This window comes from Gastrolobium bilobum, unplaced genomic scaffold (assembly GCF_033153095.1).
Source record: "Gastrolobium bilobum isolate Gb01-03AN ecotype WA unplaced genomic scaffold, APGP_CSIRO_Gbil_v1 utg4498, whole genome shotgun sequence".
Taxonomy (NCBI): domain Eukaryota; kingdom Viridiplantae; phylum Streptophyta; class Magnoliopsida; order Fabales; family Fabaceae; genus Gastrolobium; species Gastrolobium bilobum.
In genome coordinates, this window is record NW_026899646.1 from 47,429 (window position 1) to 67,253 (window position 19,825).

Consider the following 19,825-nt stretch of genomic DNA (forward strand, 5'->3'; position numbering starts at 1 on the left):
GAACTTCTAAACAGTGCCGGAATTATCATCGGCAAAAACAATTATGCTGGAATGACCATCAGCAACATGGACAGCTCCCCCTCAAAAAGAACTTCTAAACAGTGCCGGAATTATCATCGGCAAAGACAATTGTGCTGGAATGACCATCAGCAACATGGACAGTGCTCCCCCCCAAGAGGAACTTCTAAACAGTGCCGGAATTATCATCGGCAAAGACAATTTTGCTGGAATGACCATCAGCAACATGGACAGTGCTCCCCCTCAAAAGGAACTTCTAAACAGTGCCGGAATTATCATTGGCAAAGACAATTGTGCTGGAATGACCATCAGCAACATGGACAGTGCTCCCCCTTAAGAGGAACTTCTAAACAGTGCCAGAATTATCATCGGCAAAGACAATTGTGCTGGAATGACCATCAACAACATAGACAGTGCTCCCCCTTAAGAGGAACTTCTAAACAGTGCCGGAATTATCATCGGCAAAGACAATTGTGCTGGAATGACCATTAGCAACATGGACAGTGCTCCCCCTCAAGACGAACTTCGGTGTCGGAATTAACATCAGCAGAGACAACATTAGCAACTTGGACAGTGCTCCCCCTCAAGATGGATGATGAATAGTATAAATACTCCATCTTGGGAAGAAAGAAGATTAAAGAAAAACAAAGGTTCGCAGAATCGGAAGAGTCGCCGGAGACGGCGGTGGGTCGTCGGAGACGGTGGTGGATCGCCGAAAAAGTCGCCGGAAAGTCATAGGAAAAGTCACTGGAAAAGTCGCCGGAGACGGCTGTCAACGGTGGACGACGCGGTCAACGACATCGGTGGTCAACCCAACAACTTCCCAAGGATCATTCTTTTCTGATGTGACAGATCAGTCTAAGCTGCAGTCACAGAGCATACTAAGAAAAACCCGAAAAAGAAATAGTAACGGGAATCCCTCAAGGAGGGTGATATCTCTCTATAACCATATTGAAATTATGGAAAATAGAGCTAAGTTATACGGATTAAGATTCCTCTTGTTAGGCTCTGATACCATGTTGAATATCATAGATACAAGAGGAAATGATAGTAATCTTTGTTATATTAAACTACACAACATTGGTGCTATTATATAGCAAACCAATTGAAGAATACAAAGAGACACACTCAATGTGGAACTTCTACACTATTAAAACTAACACTCTTAACAGTATATATACCTCAAGTGATGGTCTTAGGGACCGACATATCTGCTTTCTAATATTTCACCAAGAAGTTGTTTTCCATAGTCATCACTACCATGGTTCCCAGAAAGCTATTACACTGCACTTCATTGGCTTTGCTTCTAGTTTTTGGATTCTGGACTTTTGGAGGCCAATGCTCGCACTCTAGAAGATGCTTCAATGTATGAGAGGCATAAGCAATGGATGGCTCAACATGGAAAAATTTACAAGGACTCTTATGAAAAGGAGTTGAGTACCAAATATTCAAGGAAAACGTGCAAAACATAGAAGCTTTTAACAATGCTGGAAACAAACCTTACAAGCTAGGCATCAACCAATTTGCTGATCTCACAAATGAGGAATTCAAAGCCAGAAATAGATTCAAAGGTCATATATGCCCCACAATAACAAGGACACCCACATTTAAGTATGAACATGTGACTAGAGTGCCAGCTACATTAGATTGGAGACAGAAAGGAGTTGTCACACCCATTAAGGACCAAGGCCAATGTGGTATGTGTTTGATGATTATTTGAAACTCAAAATTCAAGGCTTAATTCTATGTTTCCTTATTAACTTTTGCTTTTATCATTTAGGATGTTGCTGGGCATTTTCTGCTGTGGCAGCAACAGAAGGAATCGCCAAGCTTAGTACTGGCAAATTGATCTCTTTATCAGAACAAGAGCTTGTTGATTGTGACACAAAGGGTGTGGACCAAGGTTGTGAAGGGGGTCTAATGGGCAATGCCTTCAAATTTATCTTGCAAAATAAAGGACTTACCATAGAAGCCAAATATCCATAACAGGGTGTTGATGGAACATGCAATGCAAATGCAGAAGCCAATCATGCAGCTAGCATTAAGTTGTGAATATTAGTTTAGAATAGTAGTTTACTAGTCCCACATCATGTATATCTCTTTGTACTTCCTTTCTTTTCACTTATATAATAGACTCTCCGATGTGTAGTCAAGACACACGGATTACTCACAAACCTCTCGGGTCTTGATATTTAACATGGTAGCCAAAGCCTAACGAGAGGAATTTTAATCTACGTCTATCCGGTGGACCTACTGTTCATCTAGTAAAATTTGTCTTTTAGGAAGCTGTCACACCGACAGTATTCCAGCCACCGTCAGCCACTGCCTTCTGTCACCGAAAAATTTCTCCTGCGACCGTTTTTGTCAAAGCATACGTCAACGGACACAGAAGGAGCCGATCTACGCAAAGCCGAAGGACCCACCGTCATAGGAGGCCCCACACTCTCTCACGCGCCAATTCCCTCTCTGCGCGTGGCCAACACGCGCCACCTTCCTCCGGCGCGTGCGGTGTTTTCTAGCGGCCATTCGTCGTCGACCAAGGACAAACTTGGTCGCTCAGCCGTCCTCTTTCCAGATCAGCCTTCACCTCGTTCAAACGACTTTGTTTGGGTCTTCTTGTTCACAGTTTGTGTCCCCTGATCGTGTTGCCTTTGTTCGTGTGCTGCTGTTTGAAGCCAGCAATAACTGTTCGTTCCTGGTTATTACTCATCGGACAACCTTGTTCTTTGTTCTTGTTCTCGGGCGAAGCTGCTCGCATTTGCTGCCACAGCTAGGAGCTTGCTTGAGGTGTAGATCCACCGCTCTACTTTGGTTCTGCTGCTACTATTTCAGATCTGATCATCCACCAATATCATAACATTAAAAACAGTCATGTTTTCCATACCTGTGTGCTTTTGTTCCCAGTGTTCGATCTTGCTGCTGCGTGACATTGAGGTTCCTTGTGACTTTGGTTCTTTATTTTACTGGTACTTTATTCTATTTTTGGACCATGGATGATTCTAGCTCATTTCCTCAACATGTTTCTCGGTCCACTATCCCTGGTTCCACGGCTACTATTGCGCATATAGGTAATACCTTTACTGGTTTCACTCAAAATTCATCCTTTGGTCATTGGGTTTTTGATTCCGGTGCCTCTGATCATATTTCTGGTAATAAGTATTTATTCTCTTCTCTTTCTATCTCTGGTTATTTGCCTGCTGTTACTATGGCTAATGGTTCCCAGATTCAGTCTAGTGGAATTGGAACAATACATCTCTTTCCTTCTCATATTATTGATAACGTGCTTTATGTCCCCGGTTCACCCTTTAATCTCCTTTCCGTTAGCCGTTTCATACATTCTCTTGATTGTCTCATCTCTTTTACCAAAAATTCTGTTGTTTTACAGGACCAGAGTTCGGGGAGGACAATTGGCGGGGGATTTGAGTCCAATGGCCTTTACATGCTCTCCAGCTCCTCTCATGCTCATTCGGTATTGGATTCTCCACTCACTGTTCATGCTCAGTTGGGTCATCCTAGTCTTACAAAGCTCCAAAAGATGGTTCCACGTCTATCCAAACTGACCACTTTGCAATGTGGATCATGTCAATTCGGGAAACATACTCGCAGTTCTTTTCTTGATAAAGCCCGTCGTCGTGCCTCATCTCCTTTTAGTTTGGTTCACTCTGATGTTTGGGGACCTAGTCGTACTGAGTCAAATCAGGGGTATAGATATTTTGTCACCTTTATTGATGATTATTCTCGGAACATCTGGTTATTTTTACTGAAAAATCGCTCTGAGCTATTCTCGGTATTTCAGAAGTTTTATCAAGAAATTCTTACTCAATTTGGTATTCCTATCCGCACTTTCCGTAGTGATAATGCTCGTGAGTATCTGTCTCAACCATTTCAATCATTCATGGCCTCTCATGGCATTCTTCACCACACGTCGTGTGCCCACACCCCTCAACAAAATGGGGTTGCTGAAAGGAAAAACCGTCATCTCATTGAAACAGCTCGGACACTCTTAATTCATGGGAATGTTCCTACCAATTATTGGGGTGATGCTGTTCTCACTGCATGTTATCTTATTAATCGCATGCCTTCCTCCGGTCCTTGATAACCAGGTACCGTACTCTATCTTGTTTCCTCATCGGCCTTTATATTCCTTACCCCTTCGTATTTTTGGATCTACTTGTTTTGTCCATGTACTCGGCCCCAATCATGACAAGTTGTTTGCTAAGTCCCACAAATGTGTGTTTCTCGGTTACCCTCGAACACATAAAGGTTATCGATGTTACTCTCCCAGTCTCCGTCGCTCTTTTGTCTTGGTGGACGTTACCTTCTTTGAGTCTGTGCCATTTTTTGGCTCCACCTCCGTTCCTAGTGATTCTGTTGATAGTCTGTCTCATTTACCCTCTATTCCAGTTCAATATGTCCCGGCACCAAATCCTCTACCACCATTTCCTTCTGTCATATCTTCAGATGTCCCGGCACCAGATCCCCCTCTCCAGGTTTAGCACCGTCGGCCACGTCCACTTATGCCCCCAGACACTGACTCTATTGTTAATGAGGTTCCTGTGGACTCAGTTCCTTCGTCATCAACTCCTATGGCTTCGGTCCCGCCCTCAGACATTGACCTACCCATTGCTCTCCGGAAAGGTACTCGTGATACTCGCCCTCCACTCAGGTGTTCAATAAATATGAGTTATCATCGCTTTTCTCCATCATATTTTTCTTGTCTCTCTTCTTTGTCTGTTCCAAAGACTACAGGTGATGCGTTATCCCATCTCGGATGGCGGCAGACTATGATTGACGAGATGTGTGCACTTCATGGCAGTGGTACTTGGGATCTAGTTCCTCTTCCCTCTGGAAAATCTGTTGTTGGATGCAGATAGATATTTACTGTCAAGGTTGGTCCTGATGGACAGGTGGATCGTCTCAAAGCACGTTTGGTGGCCAAGAGATATACTCAGGTGTTTGGCGAGGATTATGGGTATACATTTTCCCCTGTGGCGAAAATGGCATATGTTCGTCTCTTTATTACTATGGCTGCCATTCGTCACTGGCCCCTCTATCAATTGGATGTCAAAAATGCTTTCCTCAATGGTGATCTTGCAGAAGAAGTTTACATGGAGCAACCTCCTGGGTTTGTTGCTCAGGGGGAGTCTGGTTTAGTTTTTCGACTCCTCAAATCTTTGTATGGTCTCAAACAATCTCCACGAGCTTGGTTTGAGAGGTTTAGCACCACTGTCCAGCAGTTTGGTATGACTCGAAGTGAGGCTGATCACTCGGTATTTTATCGCCACTCAGACTCCGGATCCATTTATTTGGTGGTATATGTTGATGACATTGTCATTACTGGAGACGACCATCAAGGCATTACTCAGTTAAAACAACACCTCAATCGTCATTTCAGACAAAGGATCTCGGAAGACTACGATATTTCTTGGGAATTGAAGTGGCTCAATCCAAGGATGGTATTGTGATATCCTAAAGGAAATATATTATGTATATTTTTGAGGAGACTGCTCTGTTGAATGCTAAGCCCGTTGATACTCCTATGGATCCAAATGTCAAGCTTGTGCCAAATTAGGGGGAACCATTTTCAGATCCAGAAAGGTATAGAAGATTGGTTGGAAAGCTGAACTATCTCACAGTTACTCGACCAGACATCTTATTTGCAGTTAGTGTAGTAAGTCAGTTCTTGAATTCTCCTTGTGAAGATCACTGGAATGCAGTGATCCGTATTCTCAAGTACATTAAGAATGCTCCAGGTAAAGGTCTCCTCTATAAAAACAAAGGTCATACCAGAGTTGAGGGATACTCAGATGCTGATTGGGCAGGTTCCCCCAGTGATAAAAGACCCGCCTCTGGGTATTGTGTATTCCTTGGAGGTAACTTGATTTCCTGAAAAAGCAAGAAACAAAGTGTACTTGCCAGATCAAGTGCTGAAGCAGAATATCGCTCCATGGCAGCCACCTGTGAACTCATCTGGTTAAAACAACTACTAAAGGAACTCAAGTTTGGGACATTGACTCAGCATCTCCCATTTGCGATAATCAAGCTGCTTTAAATATTTCTTCCAATCCAGTGTTCCATGAAAGGACCAAGCACATTGAAGTAGACTGTCATTTTGTCAGAGAAAAAGTCCTCTCAGGAGAAATAGTCACTAGTTTTGTTAACTCAACTGATCAATTAACTGATGTATTTACAAAGTCTTTGAGGGGGCCTAGGATAGATCACTTATGTAACAAGCTTGGTGCATATGATCTATATGCTCCAGCTTGAGTGAGAGTGTTGTGAATATTAGTTTAGAATAGTAGTTTACTAGTCCCACATCATGTATATCTCTTTGTACTTCCTTTCTTTTCACTTATATGATAGACTCTTCATTGTGTAGTCAAGACATACAGATTACTCACAAACCTCTCGGGTCTTGATAATTAACAAAAGGGTATGAAGATGTCCCTGCAAACAGTGAGAGTGCACTTCTGAAAGCTGTTGCTAATCAACCAATTTCTGTAGCTATTGATGCTAGTGGATTTGAGTTTCAATTTTATTCAAGTGGTGTCTTCACTGGATCATGTGGCACTTGAGTTTGGACCATGGTGTCACTGCTGTGGGTTATGGAGTAAGTGATGATGGAACTAACTATTGGTCGGTAAAAAATTCATGGGGAACACAATGGGGTGAACAAGGATACATTAGGATGCAAAGAGATGTTGCTGCTAAAGAAGGCTTGTGTGGCATTGCAATGCAAGCTTCATACCCCACTGCATAATTGTCAAACTTTGTCAGCCTAAACTTAATATTATAGTTTAGGCAAGAGAAATAGTACATTAGCACAAGCCACTGGAAGTGTGATAATAGTAATATGTTTGACTACTTTATAAGAAATTAGAGATTCAAATCTTGTGCCACTACTATTGTATTAAAAAAACTATATAATTGTTCCTGCTTACTATATATATCAAAGTAAATTGTACTGTCTTTCTAAAATTATCCTTGTAATCAATTTGATTGCATAAAATTGCATCTTATTCACCTTCTCCATTTGGAGGGGGGAAATATGGTCACCAAGGTATTTGATTTTTGCAGTATTTTGTTTTCTATTATTTAGGATTATCTATAACAGAAAATAAAATTATTTCTGAACACCTCGAAACAACGTTGTCTTGAGGTTTGAAAAAGAGAAAGGATATTTTAGTAAAATTTATGATACAAGAGAAAAAAATAAAAATTTCAAAATATCTTGTATTTTCTTTTTCTCTAAACACCAAAACAAAGTCATTTAAGAGATAACTTTGTCTACTAAAGTAGGATAAACATTTTTTCCACGAATCATTACATCTCCTTTTTCTTTTCTTTTTTTATAATTTAGGCATAAAATATGCAAATTATTCTATTATCCTCCCTCTTTGAAAAAAGTACAAAGTACCTGATAACTAAGCCAATCGGAAAACAGCAACTTCGAATTAAGCTTGAAGTAGATGGGCTGGGCCTATAAGTGTGGGAGGCCCAGGCCTATGCAATGGCCCAGGGCGAGGATTTACTATGAGTCCTAAACGCGTCGTTCCTTTGGCCATATATTAGAGTATAAGGAAGTGAAAGAAACCTGAGCAAGTGAAGCGATATACACTGGTGACCGCCGTTGGAAATGGCCGGCAGAGGTGGAACGACTCCGGCGACGTACTCGCCATCTCCGACGACCGATAAAAAGAAATCCTCACTTTTCAATGAAGATTGGGTCCGACCCGATGGCCGCGGCTTCCACCAGTGCAGGCCTGCCTGTAAGCCAGTAACACCAATATTCAAATTCAATGATTTTTTTTCTTTTTTATTTTTAATGCAATTGCAATGTTATTAAGGTTGATATTTGCTTTATCATAATATATGGCTGAGTTCCTATAGGGCTTGATTAGGCATCACTGGTATAAGGTTTTTATATGTATATAAGTCTATAGTGATTTCTGACACTTCACATTTCCATTTACTGTGGTTGTGTGCTGAATTATGAGTATAAGGGTCTCGTTGCATGGATTTTTAAGGTGTACCTGAACTCATGGAAGACTAAGTAACTGTTGATCATTGAGATGAACCATTAGACATGTCTCATCTCTCTCACTGTTCAGTAGTTTAAGTGTAAGGGACTAACATAATGTTCCTTTGGAAATGCTCAATTCATTCAAGTGAGAATTGGGTCACCTACTTAATATAGAACTTTTGAGCTTGTCTAGGCAACCTGGTGTTATAAAGCTCTCGCTATGCGCAGCGTAAAGGGAAGGATCAGACCTATTGTGTGGATATATTGTAGGCAGTATTATGTTGCATTTAGAAGAGGATGATTAGTTGAATTGAACTTGCGACCTCCTGGTCAAGCGACAACACCGACCGTTGTGCCATGGCTCCTCATCAACTTCTGAGCTTGTGGATGTTGAAATTTTGTAATTTATAGAATATTAATAGTGCCTGTCTTGAATTCTAACTTCTTACTCTAGAATCATTTATTTGCTTTGAAATGGTGTTCCTGTATTAGTTGCACTAGTTTATGGTTTTGGTGACTTGCAGTTTTCAGGACTGGTGCTGTGAATGCTGCGTCCGGATCTGCTTATGCAGAGTTTGGAAATACCAAGGTCATTGTATCTGTGTGAGTGGTTCTTTTATCTCGCCGATGTGTGAATTATTTAAATCAGCTTGCTGAGGTGTGTTTCTTAAGTTTTTATTTGTTATGCTCTCTACCTAATGTGGTTATTTTATTTTCATTTTTTCAATACAGATTTGGGCCAAGAGAGAGCAAGAAGGCAATGATGTACAGTGATATTGGGCGTCTGAATTGCAATGTCAGCTTTACAACGTTTGCAACCCCAGTTCGTGGACAGGTATATAAAAAAAGTTAATGGTTGTAATTTTTGCAATCTTCTGCTTCTTCCATCTCATGCCTATTTTAGGTAGCATTTAATATCTTAAATCTCACAAAGTTTAGGGTTCAGACCACAAAGACTACACTGCGATGCTTCATAAAGCTTTGGAGGGTGCAATAATATTGGAAACTTTCCCAAAGACAACTGTAGATGTTTTTGCATTGGTGCTGGAATCTGGCGGCAGTAAGCTTACAATTTCATTATGATTTTCTATTTAGTTCATCGTGATATTGTTTTTAATGGTTGGAAATTTAAGGACAAAAATGTGCTGAATATAAATTACCAAAAAACAAAGACATGACATGGAAGTTTAAATTTATTGTTATTTTTGTTTACCTTGCTGTCATTTGGTGATTGCTTCAACCAATGTTTGTTTTCGTGTATATTTGAAGAGGTATTTTGCTTTTATCATATTTTCGGTTAGTTAATCATGAGGTGTGGTTTAGTTGGCAACCTAAGCAACATATTTATGAACTTCACCTGCAGTGCACTGGCCAAGGCCACACAATCAGATGTCTAAGTGAGGATTATCCCCACATTTTTGGGGGACAGCTTGGCAGCCCCAAAAAGATAGTATCTTTTAGTTGAACCACATGTTTAGGCTTTTGGAGAGAGATGAACTTGGAACTCCTTTTACATGAGTCCCTAATTGCTTTTGTTGAGAATTGGTCCATGTTCTTACAGTTGACCACAATAACAATTAGTATAAATAATAATACAAGTTTTCTTTGAAAAGGCTGCCAAGTGCATAAGGGACATATGATATAAAATAAAGGCTGCCATGTACTGCCTGTGTCTCATTTTTTTGGATAATTTAGCAGTTTTTTTGACACCTTAAACATAAATATTAAGATATAGTCTTCCATTGTAGTCTGGTTCCTAGTGAAATTGTTTGAGATGCAGCACTTCACATGCATATTCCTTTGGATTTTATAATTGTAAGAAGTAATGATGAATGATCCTAATAAAAATTTGGAGCAGTCAGGGATGCAATTGAATTCAAATATTTAGGCAAAATCTGTTCTGTTTGATTTTTTTGCTTAGTTTCTAGGAGTAATAATATTATTGAGCTTTGTGGCAGGTGATCTTCCTGTTGTCATATCATGTGCTAGCCTTGCCCTTGCAGATGCTGGAATAATGATGTATGACCTTGTTGCCTCAGTTTCTGTGGTATGGATCTTGCTCACGTTTCCACTCTTGTGTAATATATACTTGCTTTGTAGGGTGCTTAAACTGCCTCCCATTTTTAAACTTTTCTTGAAATTTTAATTTACTATAATATCATCTTCTGCTTTCCTTTTCTCTTCTGATTTCTTACTTAGCGTCAGCTCACACATTTCATGCATCTTTATATTACTTCTTCATGTATGCATTTTGTCTTTTGTAGCCTATAAACTCTTTCCAAATTTTGATCTATTTCAGTGGATACCAAATTCTTTTTGCGTAGTTGCATATATGTGTGTGTGTGTGTTTGTGATCATCGCGAGGAAGGCTAACGACCTTTTACTTGTTATGACTCTTCCATGAAATTTTCCTTTTTGACATGCTTATTTTGCTGCTAAGAGTCTCATTTGATTCCTTTTTATCCGAAAATGTAATTTTTTTTATAATGATTCCAGTCATGTCTCAGTAAGAACCTTGTCATTGATCCTATTATGGAGGAGGAAAACTGCCAAGATGGAAGCTTAATGATTACTTGCATGCCTTCTCGCTATGAAATCACCCAACTCACAGTTACTGGGGAATGGTCCAGCCCAAAGATTAATGAGGTATGCCTATTTTGAATTTATTTATTTATGAAAATGCTTATTTTGAAGTTGTGGATTCACGTCTGGATACGTTTTCACTTTACTAATATCAAGCGACAGCATTTAGTAGATGCATCTGTGGTTTTCTGCTCTGAGGATTGCATATTTGCATTGCTATTTTGCTCACGCATGTAAGATCATCTAAATATTTGTGACTCCTTTTGGCTTGAAAGAATAGTATCTAGATATTTAGATAACGCCTATTGGTACATCTTATTTGACCACATTTAGTTAATATAACTGAAATTGAGTCAAAGCTATTTCCAATTTATATAGAGGTGCTAGTGTAATATAAAAGATATAATATTATGCAGGGAATGCAGCTTTGCTTGGATGCTTGTGCAAAGCTTGCGAAGATTATGAGGTCATGTTTGAAAGAAGCTGCTTCAGATTCACAGGAATAGGATGAAAGTTCTAAGTTTACAATGGTCACAAGATGTGCTGTTAATTTTTTTTTCTTCTACTTCAACATTGAGAGAGAATTTTGTGTTGGAGGGACGTAGGGAGAGATGCTGTGCATGTCCTGCAAATTTTGTGCTTATGAGCTTGTCAAATATACTTTGAAAGTTAATCTTATAGCAAAAAGTTTGCAATATGCATGCCACTTGATACACAACTGACGCAGTTTACTGCCATGTTTTATATCAGCAAAACATGAATTTGGTATAACTTTATTTCTGAAATATGCTTAACCTGCGGATTTTTTAAAACCAAACTTTGAAGCATTAATAAATTATGACTAAACTGAGTATGGCAATTCGGGGTTTCATCAATTAATTAAATAAGGTTTAATTTTGTATAGTTTTTAATATTTATAGTTTGAGAGTATTGTTGGGTATGAAGTTGACCTTCAAAATAAATTAGACCATACAATAAGTCACAAAATGAGTCTTAAAACTGAAATCAACTTTACAAATGAATCACACTAGGTTGGAGACAGATCTTGGATCATTGAACGATGCAGTTCATTATTTTGAATAGCCATGCAAACATCTGGGTCGCAAACACGTGTGTCTAAACTCATTCTGTATTCTTAAATCGTGGGGATGCCTCTGGAAGTATGGACAGTAGACACAGTCTGTACAAGTTGATTTGATATCATCCGTAAGGTACAGCCAATCACAGTTTTTTTATTTAAAGCTAACACATGGCTATCATGGCTTTGAATTCTTCTCTTTATATATGTACAGATAATTTGCTTGTCTCTTCCTTCTCCATCATTTCACATAACGACAGCGAATACCAAACAAATCCAAAAAATATATATGCATACTGTTAACGTCCATCCATGTTCCTCAAATTATTGACAAACGCAAATGTGAAAATTGAGATTAATTTTGACAATTGAAAGAACAAACTACAGTAGGACATTTTTAAGAAAATAAAAGAACTATGTTCTATGCAGAATGATTTCAACTTCTGCATATAATAATAATAATAATAATGTTGGAGATATTTTAACTATAATTATATATAATATAAAAATAATGAATATGCCTTTGTCGAACCGTTACAAAGGAATTCTTTCTCATCTCATATTCTATCCATAGGTTATCCAATAAGCTAAGAAAGTTACATATAAAAGTATATAGGGTACATTTTTTTTTTCTTTTCTCATCATATAGCTCTACATGGGTCTCACACACTTTTATATGTGTAAGAAATTAAATTATTCCTAAAACATGACAAAAATTAATCCCATATATATTTTATCATAATCTCAACTATTTCAATTAACATTGTAACATTGTACTTTAGATGTACACACTTCCTTGTAAAAGAGTATTTTTTAAAATTTAATGGGAAATATTTATTATTTTAAAAGATAATTTTTTGTCATTTTAAGTAAAATGATTGTGTCTTGATGGTTTTTTATATGACCATCAAAATATAATTATTTTACTTAAAATGATATAAAATTGCGTCCTTTAAAATAATAAATATATTTTCCAAACTTAATAATTTATAATACCCGACTGGACAAAAGGGGCGCGTGTAAACTTTTTCTTTCTCTGATAGGGTTTTTTCGCGCGATTCATAATGGGTAAAGGGGGGAGACCCCCAAATTCTGTGGGGGATCTTCTAATCAATAGAGATTCTAAGAAGGCAAAGGGGGAGATGATGGCGGACTTGGAGATGCACGAGGAACCTCCGATTGTGGGCACAATGGAGGTTGAGGGAGATGGATCTGGCCCGATTGGGGGCGATGAGGCTATGACTGGTATCAGTGTAGAGGAGGAGGTCAAGAGGGATCCTCGGAAGCTGATTTCTTATAAAGATCAACTCCTCAGTGTTAATGGTGTATGGGATGGAATCCCTGAAGATGACGCAGACGACTGGTTCGCCCAGAGCAAGCAAGATGAGATCGAAGAGGAAGAAGCTCTGAAGGCTTATGAACAGATTGGTGAGGATGACCCCTTAAATCCGTTCTATCAATTTGATATTCTAGAAAAGGTCGATCAGTGTAAGAGATGGAGGAAGACATTGATTGTCAAGCTGATGGGCAAGCGGCTGGGTGCGAGATTCTTATGGAATCGTCTTCATAAGCTCTGGAACCTTGAAGGGGAGTATAGGGTTCTGGATTTGGAGAATGACCATTACATGGTCGAATTTGAGAAACCCCAAGACTATCTGTTCGTCCAACAACAGGGACCGTGGATTGTGGCTGATCACTATCTCATAGTGCAGAGATGGAGGCCTAATTTTGACCCTTATGATGACAGAATGCGGAAACTTGCGGTTTGGATCAAAATCCCAGGAGTTCCAAGGGAGTTCTATACGCATAAGGACCTTTGGAGGATGGGGAATATGGTGGGCAGGACACTGAGGATTGATGAAAGCTCTCTCAGGATCAGTGGCCAAGGTCAACTTGAAGAGATTACTGACAGGGGAAAGTTTGTTCGAATCTGTGTAGAAATTGATTTAAACAAGAGTTTACTATCCAAATTCAGGATAGGCCAGAGACAGCTTTACATCGGCTACGAAGGTCTCCACCTAATTTGCTTCCTATGTGGTCAATATGGACACAGGAAGGATCAGTGCTCCATGAATCCGGTTAATGGGAAAAAAGCTGAGGAGAATCCTGAAGAGGTAACTCAGGGTAACCATTCGGCTCATGTTCACAATGAGGCTATGCCCACGGCTGGAATTGAGAAGAGTCAAGAGGTGGATGGGTTTGGAAGCTGGATGACGGTTCAGAGAAGAAATTTTAAAAGGCCATCTCTGAACCTGAAACCCAAGGAAGTTCCAGTAAGCAAGGATAAGCTAGTTGTTGCGGGTTCTGATGTGCAGTCCAAGGGGTGTGCCACTGGGTCCAGGTTTGGCCCATTAGAGGGTGAGACTGAACAGGAAACAACACCAGTAGCATCCAATCAAGTGGCTGGAGCTAATTTCACTAAGCCTGCTGGAGGTTCTAACCAACACAGCAAAGTTCAGGGGGGGAAAAGAAGAAGAATAGTTTAGTAAGTAACTTAGTTAAGCAACTGCAAGGTTCTGAAGCTATGGGAAGTAAAGCACCTGGTGCAGCTCCAGTTTTGCAACCGGGTAGGGCAGCAATCCTGGTGGAAAGGGGGAAGCTCAAGGGAAATGTACAGGAGGAGGATTCCAATAGAGCTAAAGCATCCTGTAGCGAAGGGGCTGTTTGTCCTAGCAGAATGATTTCTGGCTCTGTTAATTCGATCTCTCCTAGGGTCAAAGAACATCCTCCTGATAGCAGGGGTGCTTTAAAGGGTACAGGACAAGATGGGAGGGCAGACATGGCCTGGGATGATATCACAAATGCCATGGGCATCAATTGACTAACCTTGCTTGGTTACGGTTAGTTCTGTCACTTTATTCTACTTTTGTCTTGATGATAGTGTGCACTTGGAATTGTAGAGGAGCGGGGAAAAGGGATTTTTCCTCTCTCGTGAAGGATTTAGTTTTCCAGAATAATATCCATGTTCTTGTTTTATTGGAAACTCGAATTAGTGGAAAGAAGGCTGAGAGGGTTTGCAAGGGTTTGGGCTTTGATAGCTACTTTATAAGAGATGCAGTGGGGTTCTCGGGTGGCATTTGGGTGTTATGGAATAAAAATAGAACTTGTGTTACGATTCTAGATGAAGACCACCAATTTGTACATACCAATCTTAGGTGGTTGGATTCGGGTGAAGAGGAATTTTTTACTTTTGTTTATGCTAGTCCTAGGAGGTCTGAGAGATTTACTCTATGGGATGGAATCACTAAACTAGCTGCTGATATGGCTGGAAAATGGGCTGTGATGGGTGACTTTAATGCCTATTTGGAAGAAGGAGATAAGCTTGGGGGCTCTGGCTTGAATTGGGGAAGTATGCAGGACTTTGGGAATTGCCTCAGTGCTTGTGGGTTGTCTGATGCTAGTTTTTCTGGTCCTAAATACACTTGGAGAAGAGGGAATTTACAGGAGCGCATAGACAGGATGGTAGTCAATGAGGAATGGTTTCTGGGTTGCCCAAACAGATCCATATTTCATCTTCACTATCATGGTTCGGATCACAGGCCGATTATTGTTAAAAATGAGCACACGGATGAGAGTGTTAGGGGATCTAAACCATTCAGGTTTCTAGCTGCGTGGTTAACAAATGAAAGCTTCAATGGAGTGGTTGATAAATGTTGGGGTAACAATGCTAACTGGAGTGCTGCAAAGGATGTCTTTCAAAAAGAAGCTTCTGAGTGGCACAAACTGAAATTTAAAGAGGATCAGAAGAGGAAGTTTAAGCTACAAAGAAGACTTCAAGGGGTGGATGTTATTTTGTCTAGAGGTTCAGATGAATCCCTTGAGAGGCTCCATAGAGCTCTTTGGCAGGAGCTTAATGAGATTTATGTACAGGAGGAAATTACATGGTTTCAAAGATCTAGAAGAAATTGGCTGGCTCTTGGGGATAGGAACTCAAAATTCTTCCATTCAGCAACAGTTGCTCGAAACAGAAGAAACAAGGTGTTGTCTCTTAAGAATGATGAGGGAGAGTGGGTCCAGGAGCCTGAGGAACTTAAGGCTTTGGCTACGGGTTTTTTTAGGAGACTGTATGAGGAGGTTAGCCTTTGCACCCAAAAGCTGTGCATTGGGAACTTGTTCCCAAAAATCAACAACCAGAGATGGAAAGACATTGGCAGGGCTCCTGGTAGGGAGGAAATTAGAAGAGTCATCTTCAAAATGCAGCCATTCAAGGCACCAGGTGCTGATGGCCTTCATGCTGTCTTTTTCCATACCCAATGGGTGAAAGTGGGGGATTCAGTAATTCGATTGATCAAGGATATATTTGAGAATCCGAGATTGGTAGCTGAAATTAACCAAACTTTGATTTGCTTAATCCCAAAAGTGGACAGACCTGAGATGATCCACCAATTCAGACCAATCAGCCTTTGCAATGTCAGTTACAAGATCATTACAAAGGTCATTGCTGAGAGGTTAAAGTTTCACATGAGTACATTGATTATGCCAAATCAATGTAGCTTTGTCAAAGGGAGACATGCTTCTGATAACATCATTATTAGCCAGGAAATATTTCATTCCATGAGATCTAAGAAAGGGAAGAAAGGATGGATGGCTATAAAGGTGGATTTGGAAAAAGCATATGATAGGTTAAGTTGACAGTTCCTGGAAGAAACCTTAAGGGATACAGGGATTCCTAACAATCTGGTGGACCTTATAATGGAGTGTGTGACTTCTCCTTCCATGAATATTTTGTGGAATGGAGTTCAAACTGAAGAATTTAAGCCATCAAGAGGGATCAGGCAAGGTGACCCCTTATCCCCATACTTGTTTGTGTTATGCATTGAGAAATTGGGACATCTTATCAATTCTGCTGTGGAGAGTAAAAACTGGTTGCGTGTGAGGTTGGGGAAAACTGGGCCTCCAATCTCTCACCTCTTTTTTGCTGATGACCTGCTATTGTTCTCAGAAGCCAATGGTGTTCAAGCTAAACTGGTGGTGGATATCCTGGAGCACTTCTGCAGTGCATCTGGTCAGAAGTTTAGTTCGGATAAAACAAGATGCTTCTTCTCCAATAATGTCAACCACATCAGACGTAGTGACCTAAGTCTTGCTTTGGGTTTCTCTATCACGGCTGACCTGGGTAAGTACCTTGGAATCCCAATCTTGCACAAAAGGGTGAACAAGGCCACATTTAGGCACATCTTAGACAATACAAACAGAAAGCTTAATGCCTGGAAGGAAAGCTCGTTGTCTATGGCAGGGAGATTGGTTCTCACTAGCTCTGTGTTGGCTGCACTCCCAACTTACTCTATGCAAACCTCTTTGATCCCTGTAAGCACATGTGAGGCTGTGGAGCAGAAAATGAGGGGCTTTGTTTGGGGATCCAATCGGGAAAAAAGAAGAATCCATGCCACCCCCTGGAGTATGGTTTGTAGAGCAAAAAAAGATGGTGGCCTGGGTATAAAGAACCTGAGAATGACAAACAGTGCTAGTCTGATGAAGGTTGGGCATAGACTTCTCACTCACAAGAATGATCTGTGGGCCCAGGTTCTGAAAAACAAATATAAAGTAGGAGATGGGCTAATTTCTAGCATTCCCAAAAAGATTGGATGCTCTAATCTCTGGTTGGGGCTATCTAAGGTTTGGGAGAAAGTCTATGAGGGTTCAAGGTTGATGGTGGGGAATGGATTTGGCACATTATTCTGGAAGGACAAATGGTTATCAATTGGCCCTCTAGAATCTCATACCACTCAGGTTATTCCTCCTGATATCCTCGAGGTGAGATTAGCTGATATGGTGGAGGCTAATGGTGATTGGAGATGGCAACTATTTGAAAATCTATTGTCCCAGGAAGCATTGAATGTCATTGCTGGCTTTTGCCCCCCTAATCCGAATGGTGATGAAGATAGAGTTATATGGGATTTGTCCCAAGACGGCAATTTCTCAACAAGATCAGCCTTTAACATGCTGTATAATACTGCTGAGGAGGGTAGCCAGGTGCATTGGAATACTGTTTGGGAGTGGGAGGGTCCTCCTAGAGTTAAAACGTTCCTCTGGATGCTTTATGGGGATAACATTCTAACAAACATGAGGAGGGTGCAACGACATATGGCAACCTCCAATGTGTGTCCTAGATGTTTGGATGCTCCTGAAAGCTGTCTCCATCTGTTGAGGGAATGTAGCTGGTCGAGGAAGGTTTGGGAGTCATTTATAGACCCTGCCAGCTGGTCTGATTTCCTTAGGTTTCCCTTGCATACTTGGCTTCATAATAACCTGTCACCTGCTCTCTGCCTGCTGAAGGGGCCGAATGGTTGTATTTTATTTGGCTTAGTCTGTTGGTTCATATGGAAAGAGAGGAACAAGCTGGTCTTTGAAGGAGAAACTCCTAGCGAAGGTGCTACTGCCAGGTTAGCCTATTCTTATTTGGCTAACTATTTGGAAGCTAGAACCATGTATAGCAAGGCTGGACTTCCAAGTAATATGAAAAAGGAGATGCTGATACAGTGGTTTCCTCCACCAATGGGCTGGCTGAAAGTTAATTCTGACGGGTCAGTAAAGGGAGAAGGTATGCAGTGTGGTTGTGGGGGAGTTCTTCGCGATGATTCTGGCCACTGGATTAGGGGCTTTGCCAGAAATCTTGGAATATGCAGTTCTGTTCAAGCCGAACTTTGGGGTCTTTTGTTGGGGCTTCAAATAGCTTGGGATCTTGGGCACAGGAGAGTGATATTGGAAGGAGACTCGAGGATAGCTACTGAAATGGTCAAGGAGGGAGTCACAAGTCATCATCCTTTAGCTGGACTCGTGAATAAGATTAACCAGCTTAGGAATTTATGCTGGCAGGTAGAGGTTGTGCATATATACAGAGAAGGTAATAGAACAGCCGATTGGCTTGCTAACTTTGCTACTTCTGTGGGTTGGGAGACTGTTATGTTTGATCATCCTCCCGAGGGATGTGCAGAAGTTTTTGAGAGCGACTTTAGAGGAGTAGCCTGGCCTAGAATGGTCAGAGACACATAGTTTGTTTGTTTTCAATTCCTTTTGTATTCAAAAAAAAAAATTATAATACCCGAAACAAATTAATTATAACATAAGAAATTGTTATTCCATCCGCAACTGTCAGGTTGACTTAGGTTATAAACCATATTATTAGGAGAGTTTTTTTCTGTGCATTAGATATACTGACATCCCTCTCAAAAAAGAAAAAAAAAAAGTGAGGACTGAAAAAGAAATAGAAAAAAAATATTTGAATTGAAATAGGATAAAAAAAATTTATATAAAAAAAAATGCACCGAGTTGGATGCTACGGCCTACGGGAGTAAAATAAATAAATAAATCAATCCTATTATTAGAAGATGCACAGCCAATTTATAATATTTGTTTTTTTTGCAAAATTTATAATATTTGTTATGTACAAATGTACAATAAGTACTGAAGCTTCTGTTGCACCGTCCCAAAGAAAAAGGGGCCAGGAAAACAATTTGTGACTATTATCAAGTCTATACCATACCACGCTGTTTTGTTTTTTGTTTTTTGTTTTTTTTTGAAATATTTCATCGATTCATTATTCGTGACTAATCTAATTTGAGACGTGTTTACACTGTTTTGACTTGTGACTTCAGCAGCCACCAAATTGCTTTTTTATTCTATATATATATATATATATATATATATATATATATATATAGTAAATACGTTTTTATTCTAATTGATAACTGCTTGTGAGAAAGGTCGTCTACAATATACATGCTTCTGTCCCTTCCCAATGGAGCAATGTTTTTATGGTTGCTGCTATTTACTTGTTATGTCTATACCAATATAATTTAACAAAATATGAGTTTAGTATTTAAGTTCGTCGAATGTCTAGAACATCAAGTTATTATGAATTTGTATAATTAGGAAACGCATCTATTCCTATATGGCGAGTAGCACATATATGTGCTGGTATTGTGAACCAAAAAATAATACTTTTTAGTGTGTATATGAATTATAATTTGCGAAATTGATCTTAATTTAATTTTATCTTGTAAACTTATTTTGACCAAAAATATTCGTATACTTTTGCCTTAAAAGTGAGTTTGAGTATTTAATTTTTGTAATAAATGTCTCAAATCCGACATTTGAGACCAATATCACGCTAAACATACCCT

The 19,825-nt window shown here is 39.8% G+C and overlaps 2 protein-coding genes and 1 pseudogene across 2 annotated transcripts; all 3 read left to right on the forward strand.

Annotated features, from left to right (window-relative positions):
* The first annotated feature begins 1,279 nt into the window (after positions 1-1,279).
* LOC133292183 (senescence-specific cysteine protease SAG39-like) lies at positions 1,280-6,778 on the forward strand (annotated as a pseudogene).
* An 825-nt stretch (positions 6,779-7,603) lies between these two features.
* LOC133292188 (exosome complex component RRP41-like) lies at positions 7,604-11,301 on the forward strand. Its single transcript, XM_061490566.1, has 7 exons — positions 7,604-7,787; positions 8,566-8,644; positions 8,774-8,876; positions 8,981-9,101; positions 10,000-10,088; positions 10,538-10,687; positions 11,041-11,301. The coding sequence occupies exons 1-7, from the start codon at positions 7,655-7,657 to the stop codon at positions 11,128-11,130; spliced, it is 765 nt and encodes a 254-aa protein (XP_061346550.1). The 5' UTR covers positions 7,604-7,654; the 3' UTR covers positions 11,131-11,301.
* A 1,465-nt stretch (positions 11,302-12,766) lies between these two features.
* On the forward strand, positions 12,767-14,188 carry LOC133292187 (uncharacterized). Its single transcript, XM_061490565.1, has one exon. The coding sequence runs from the start codon at positions 12,767-12,769 to the stop codon at positions 14,186-14,188; it is 1,422 nt and encodes a 473-aa protein (XP_061346549.1).
* Positions 14,189-19,825: the final 5,637 nt, after the last annotated feature.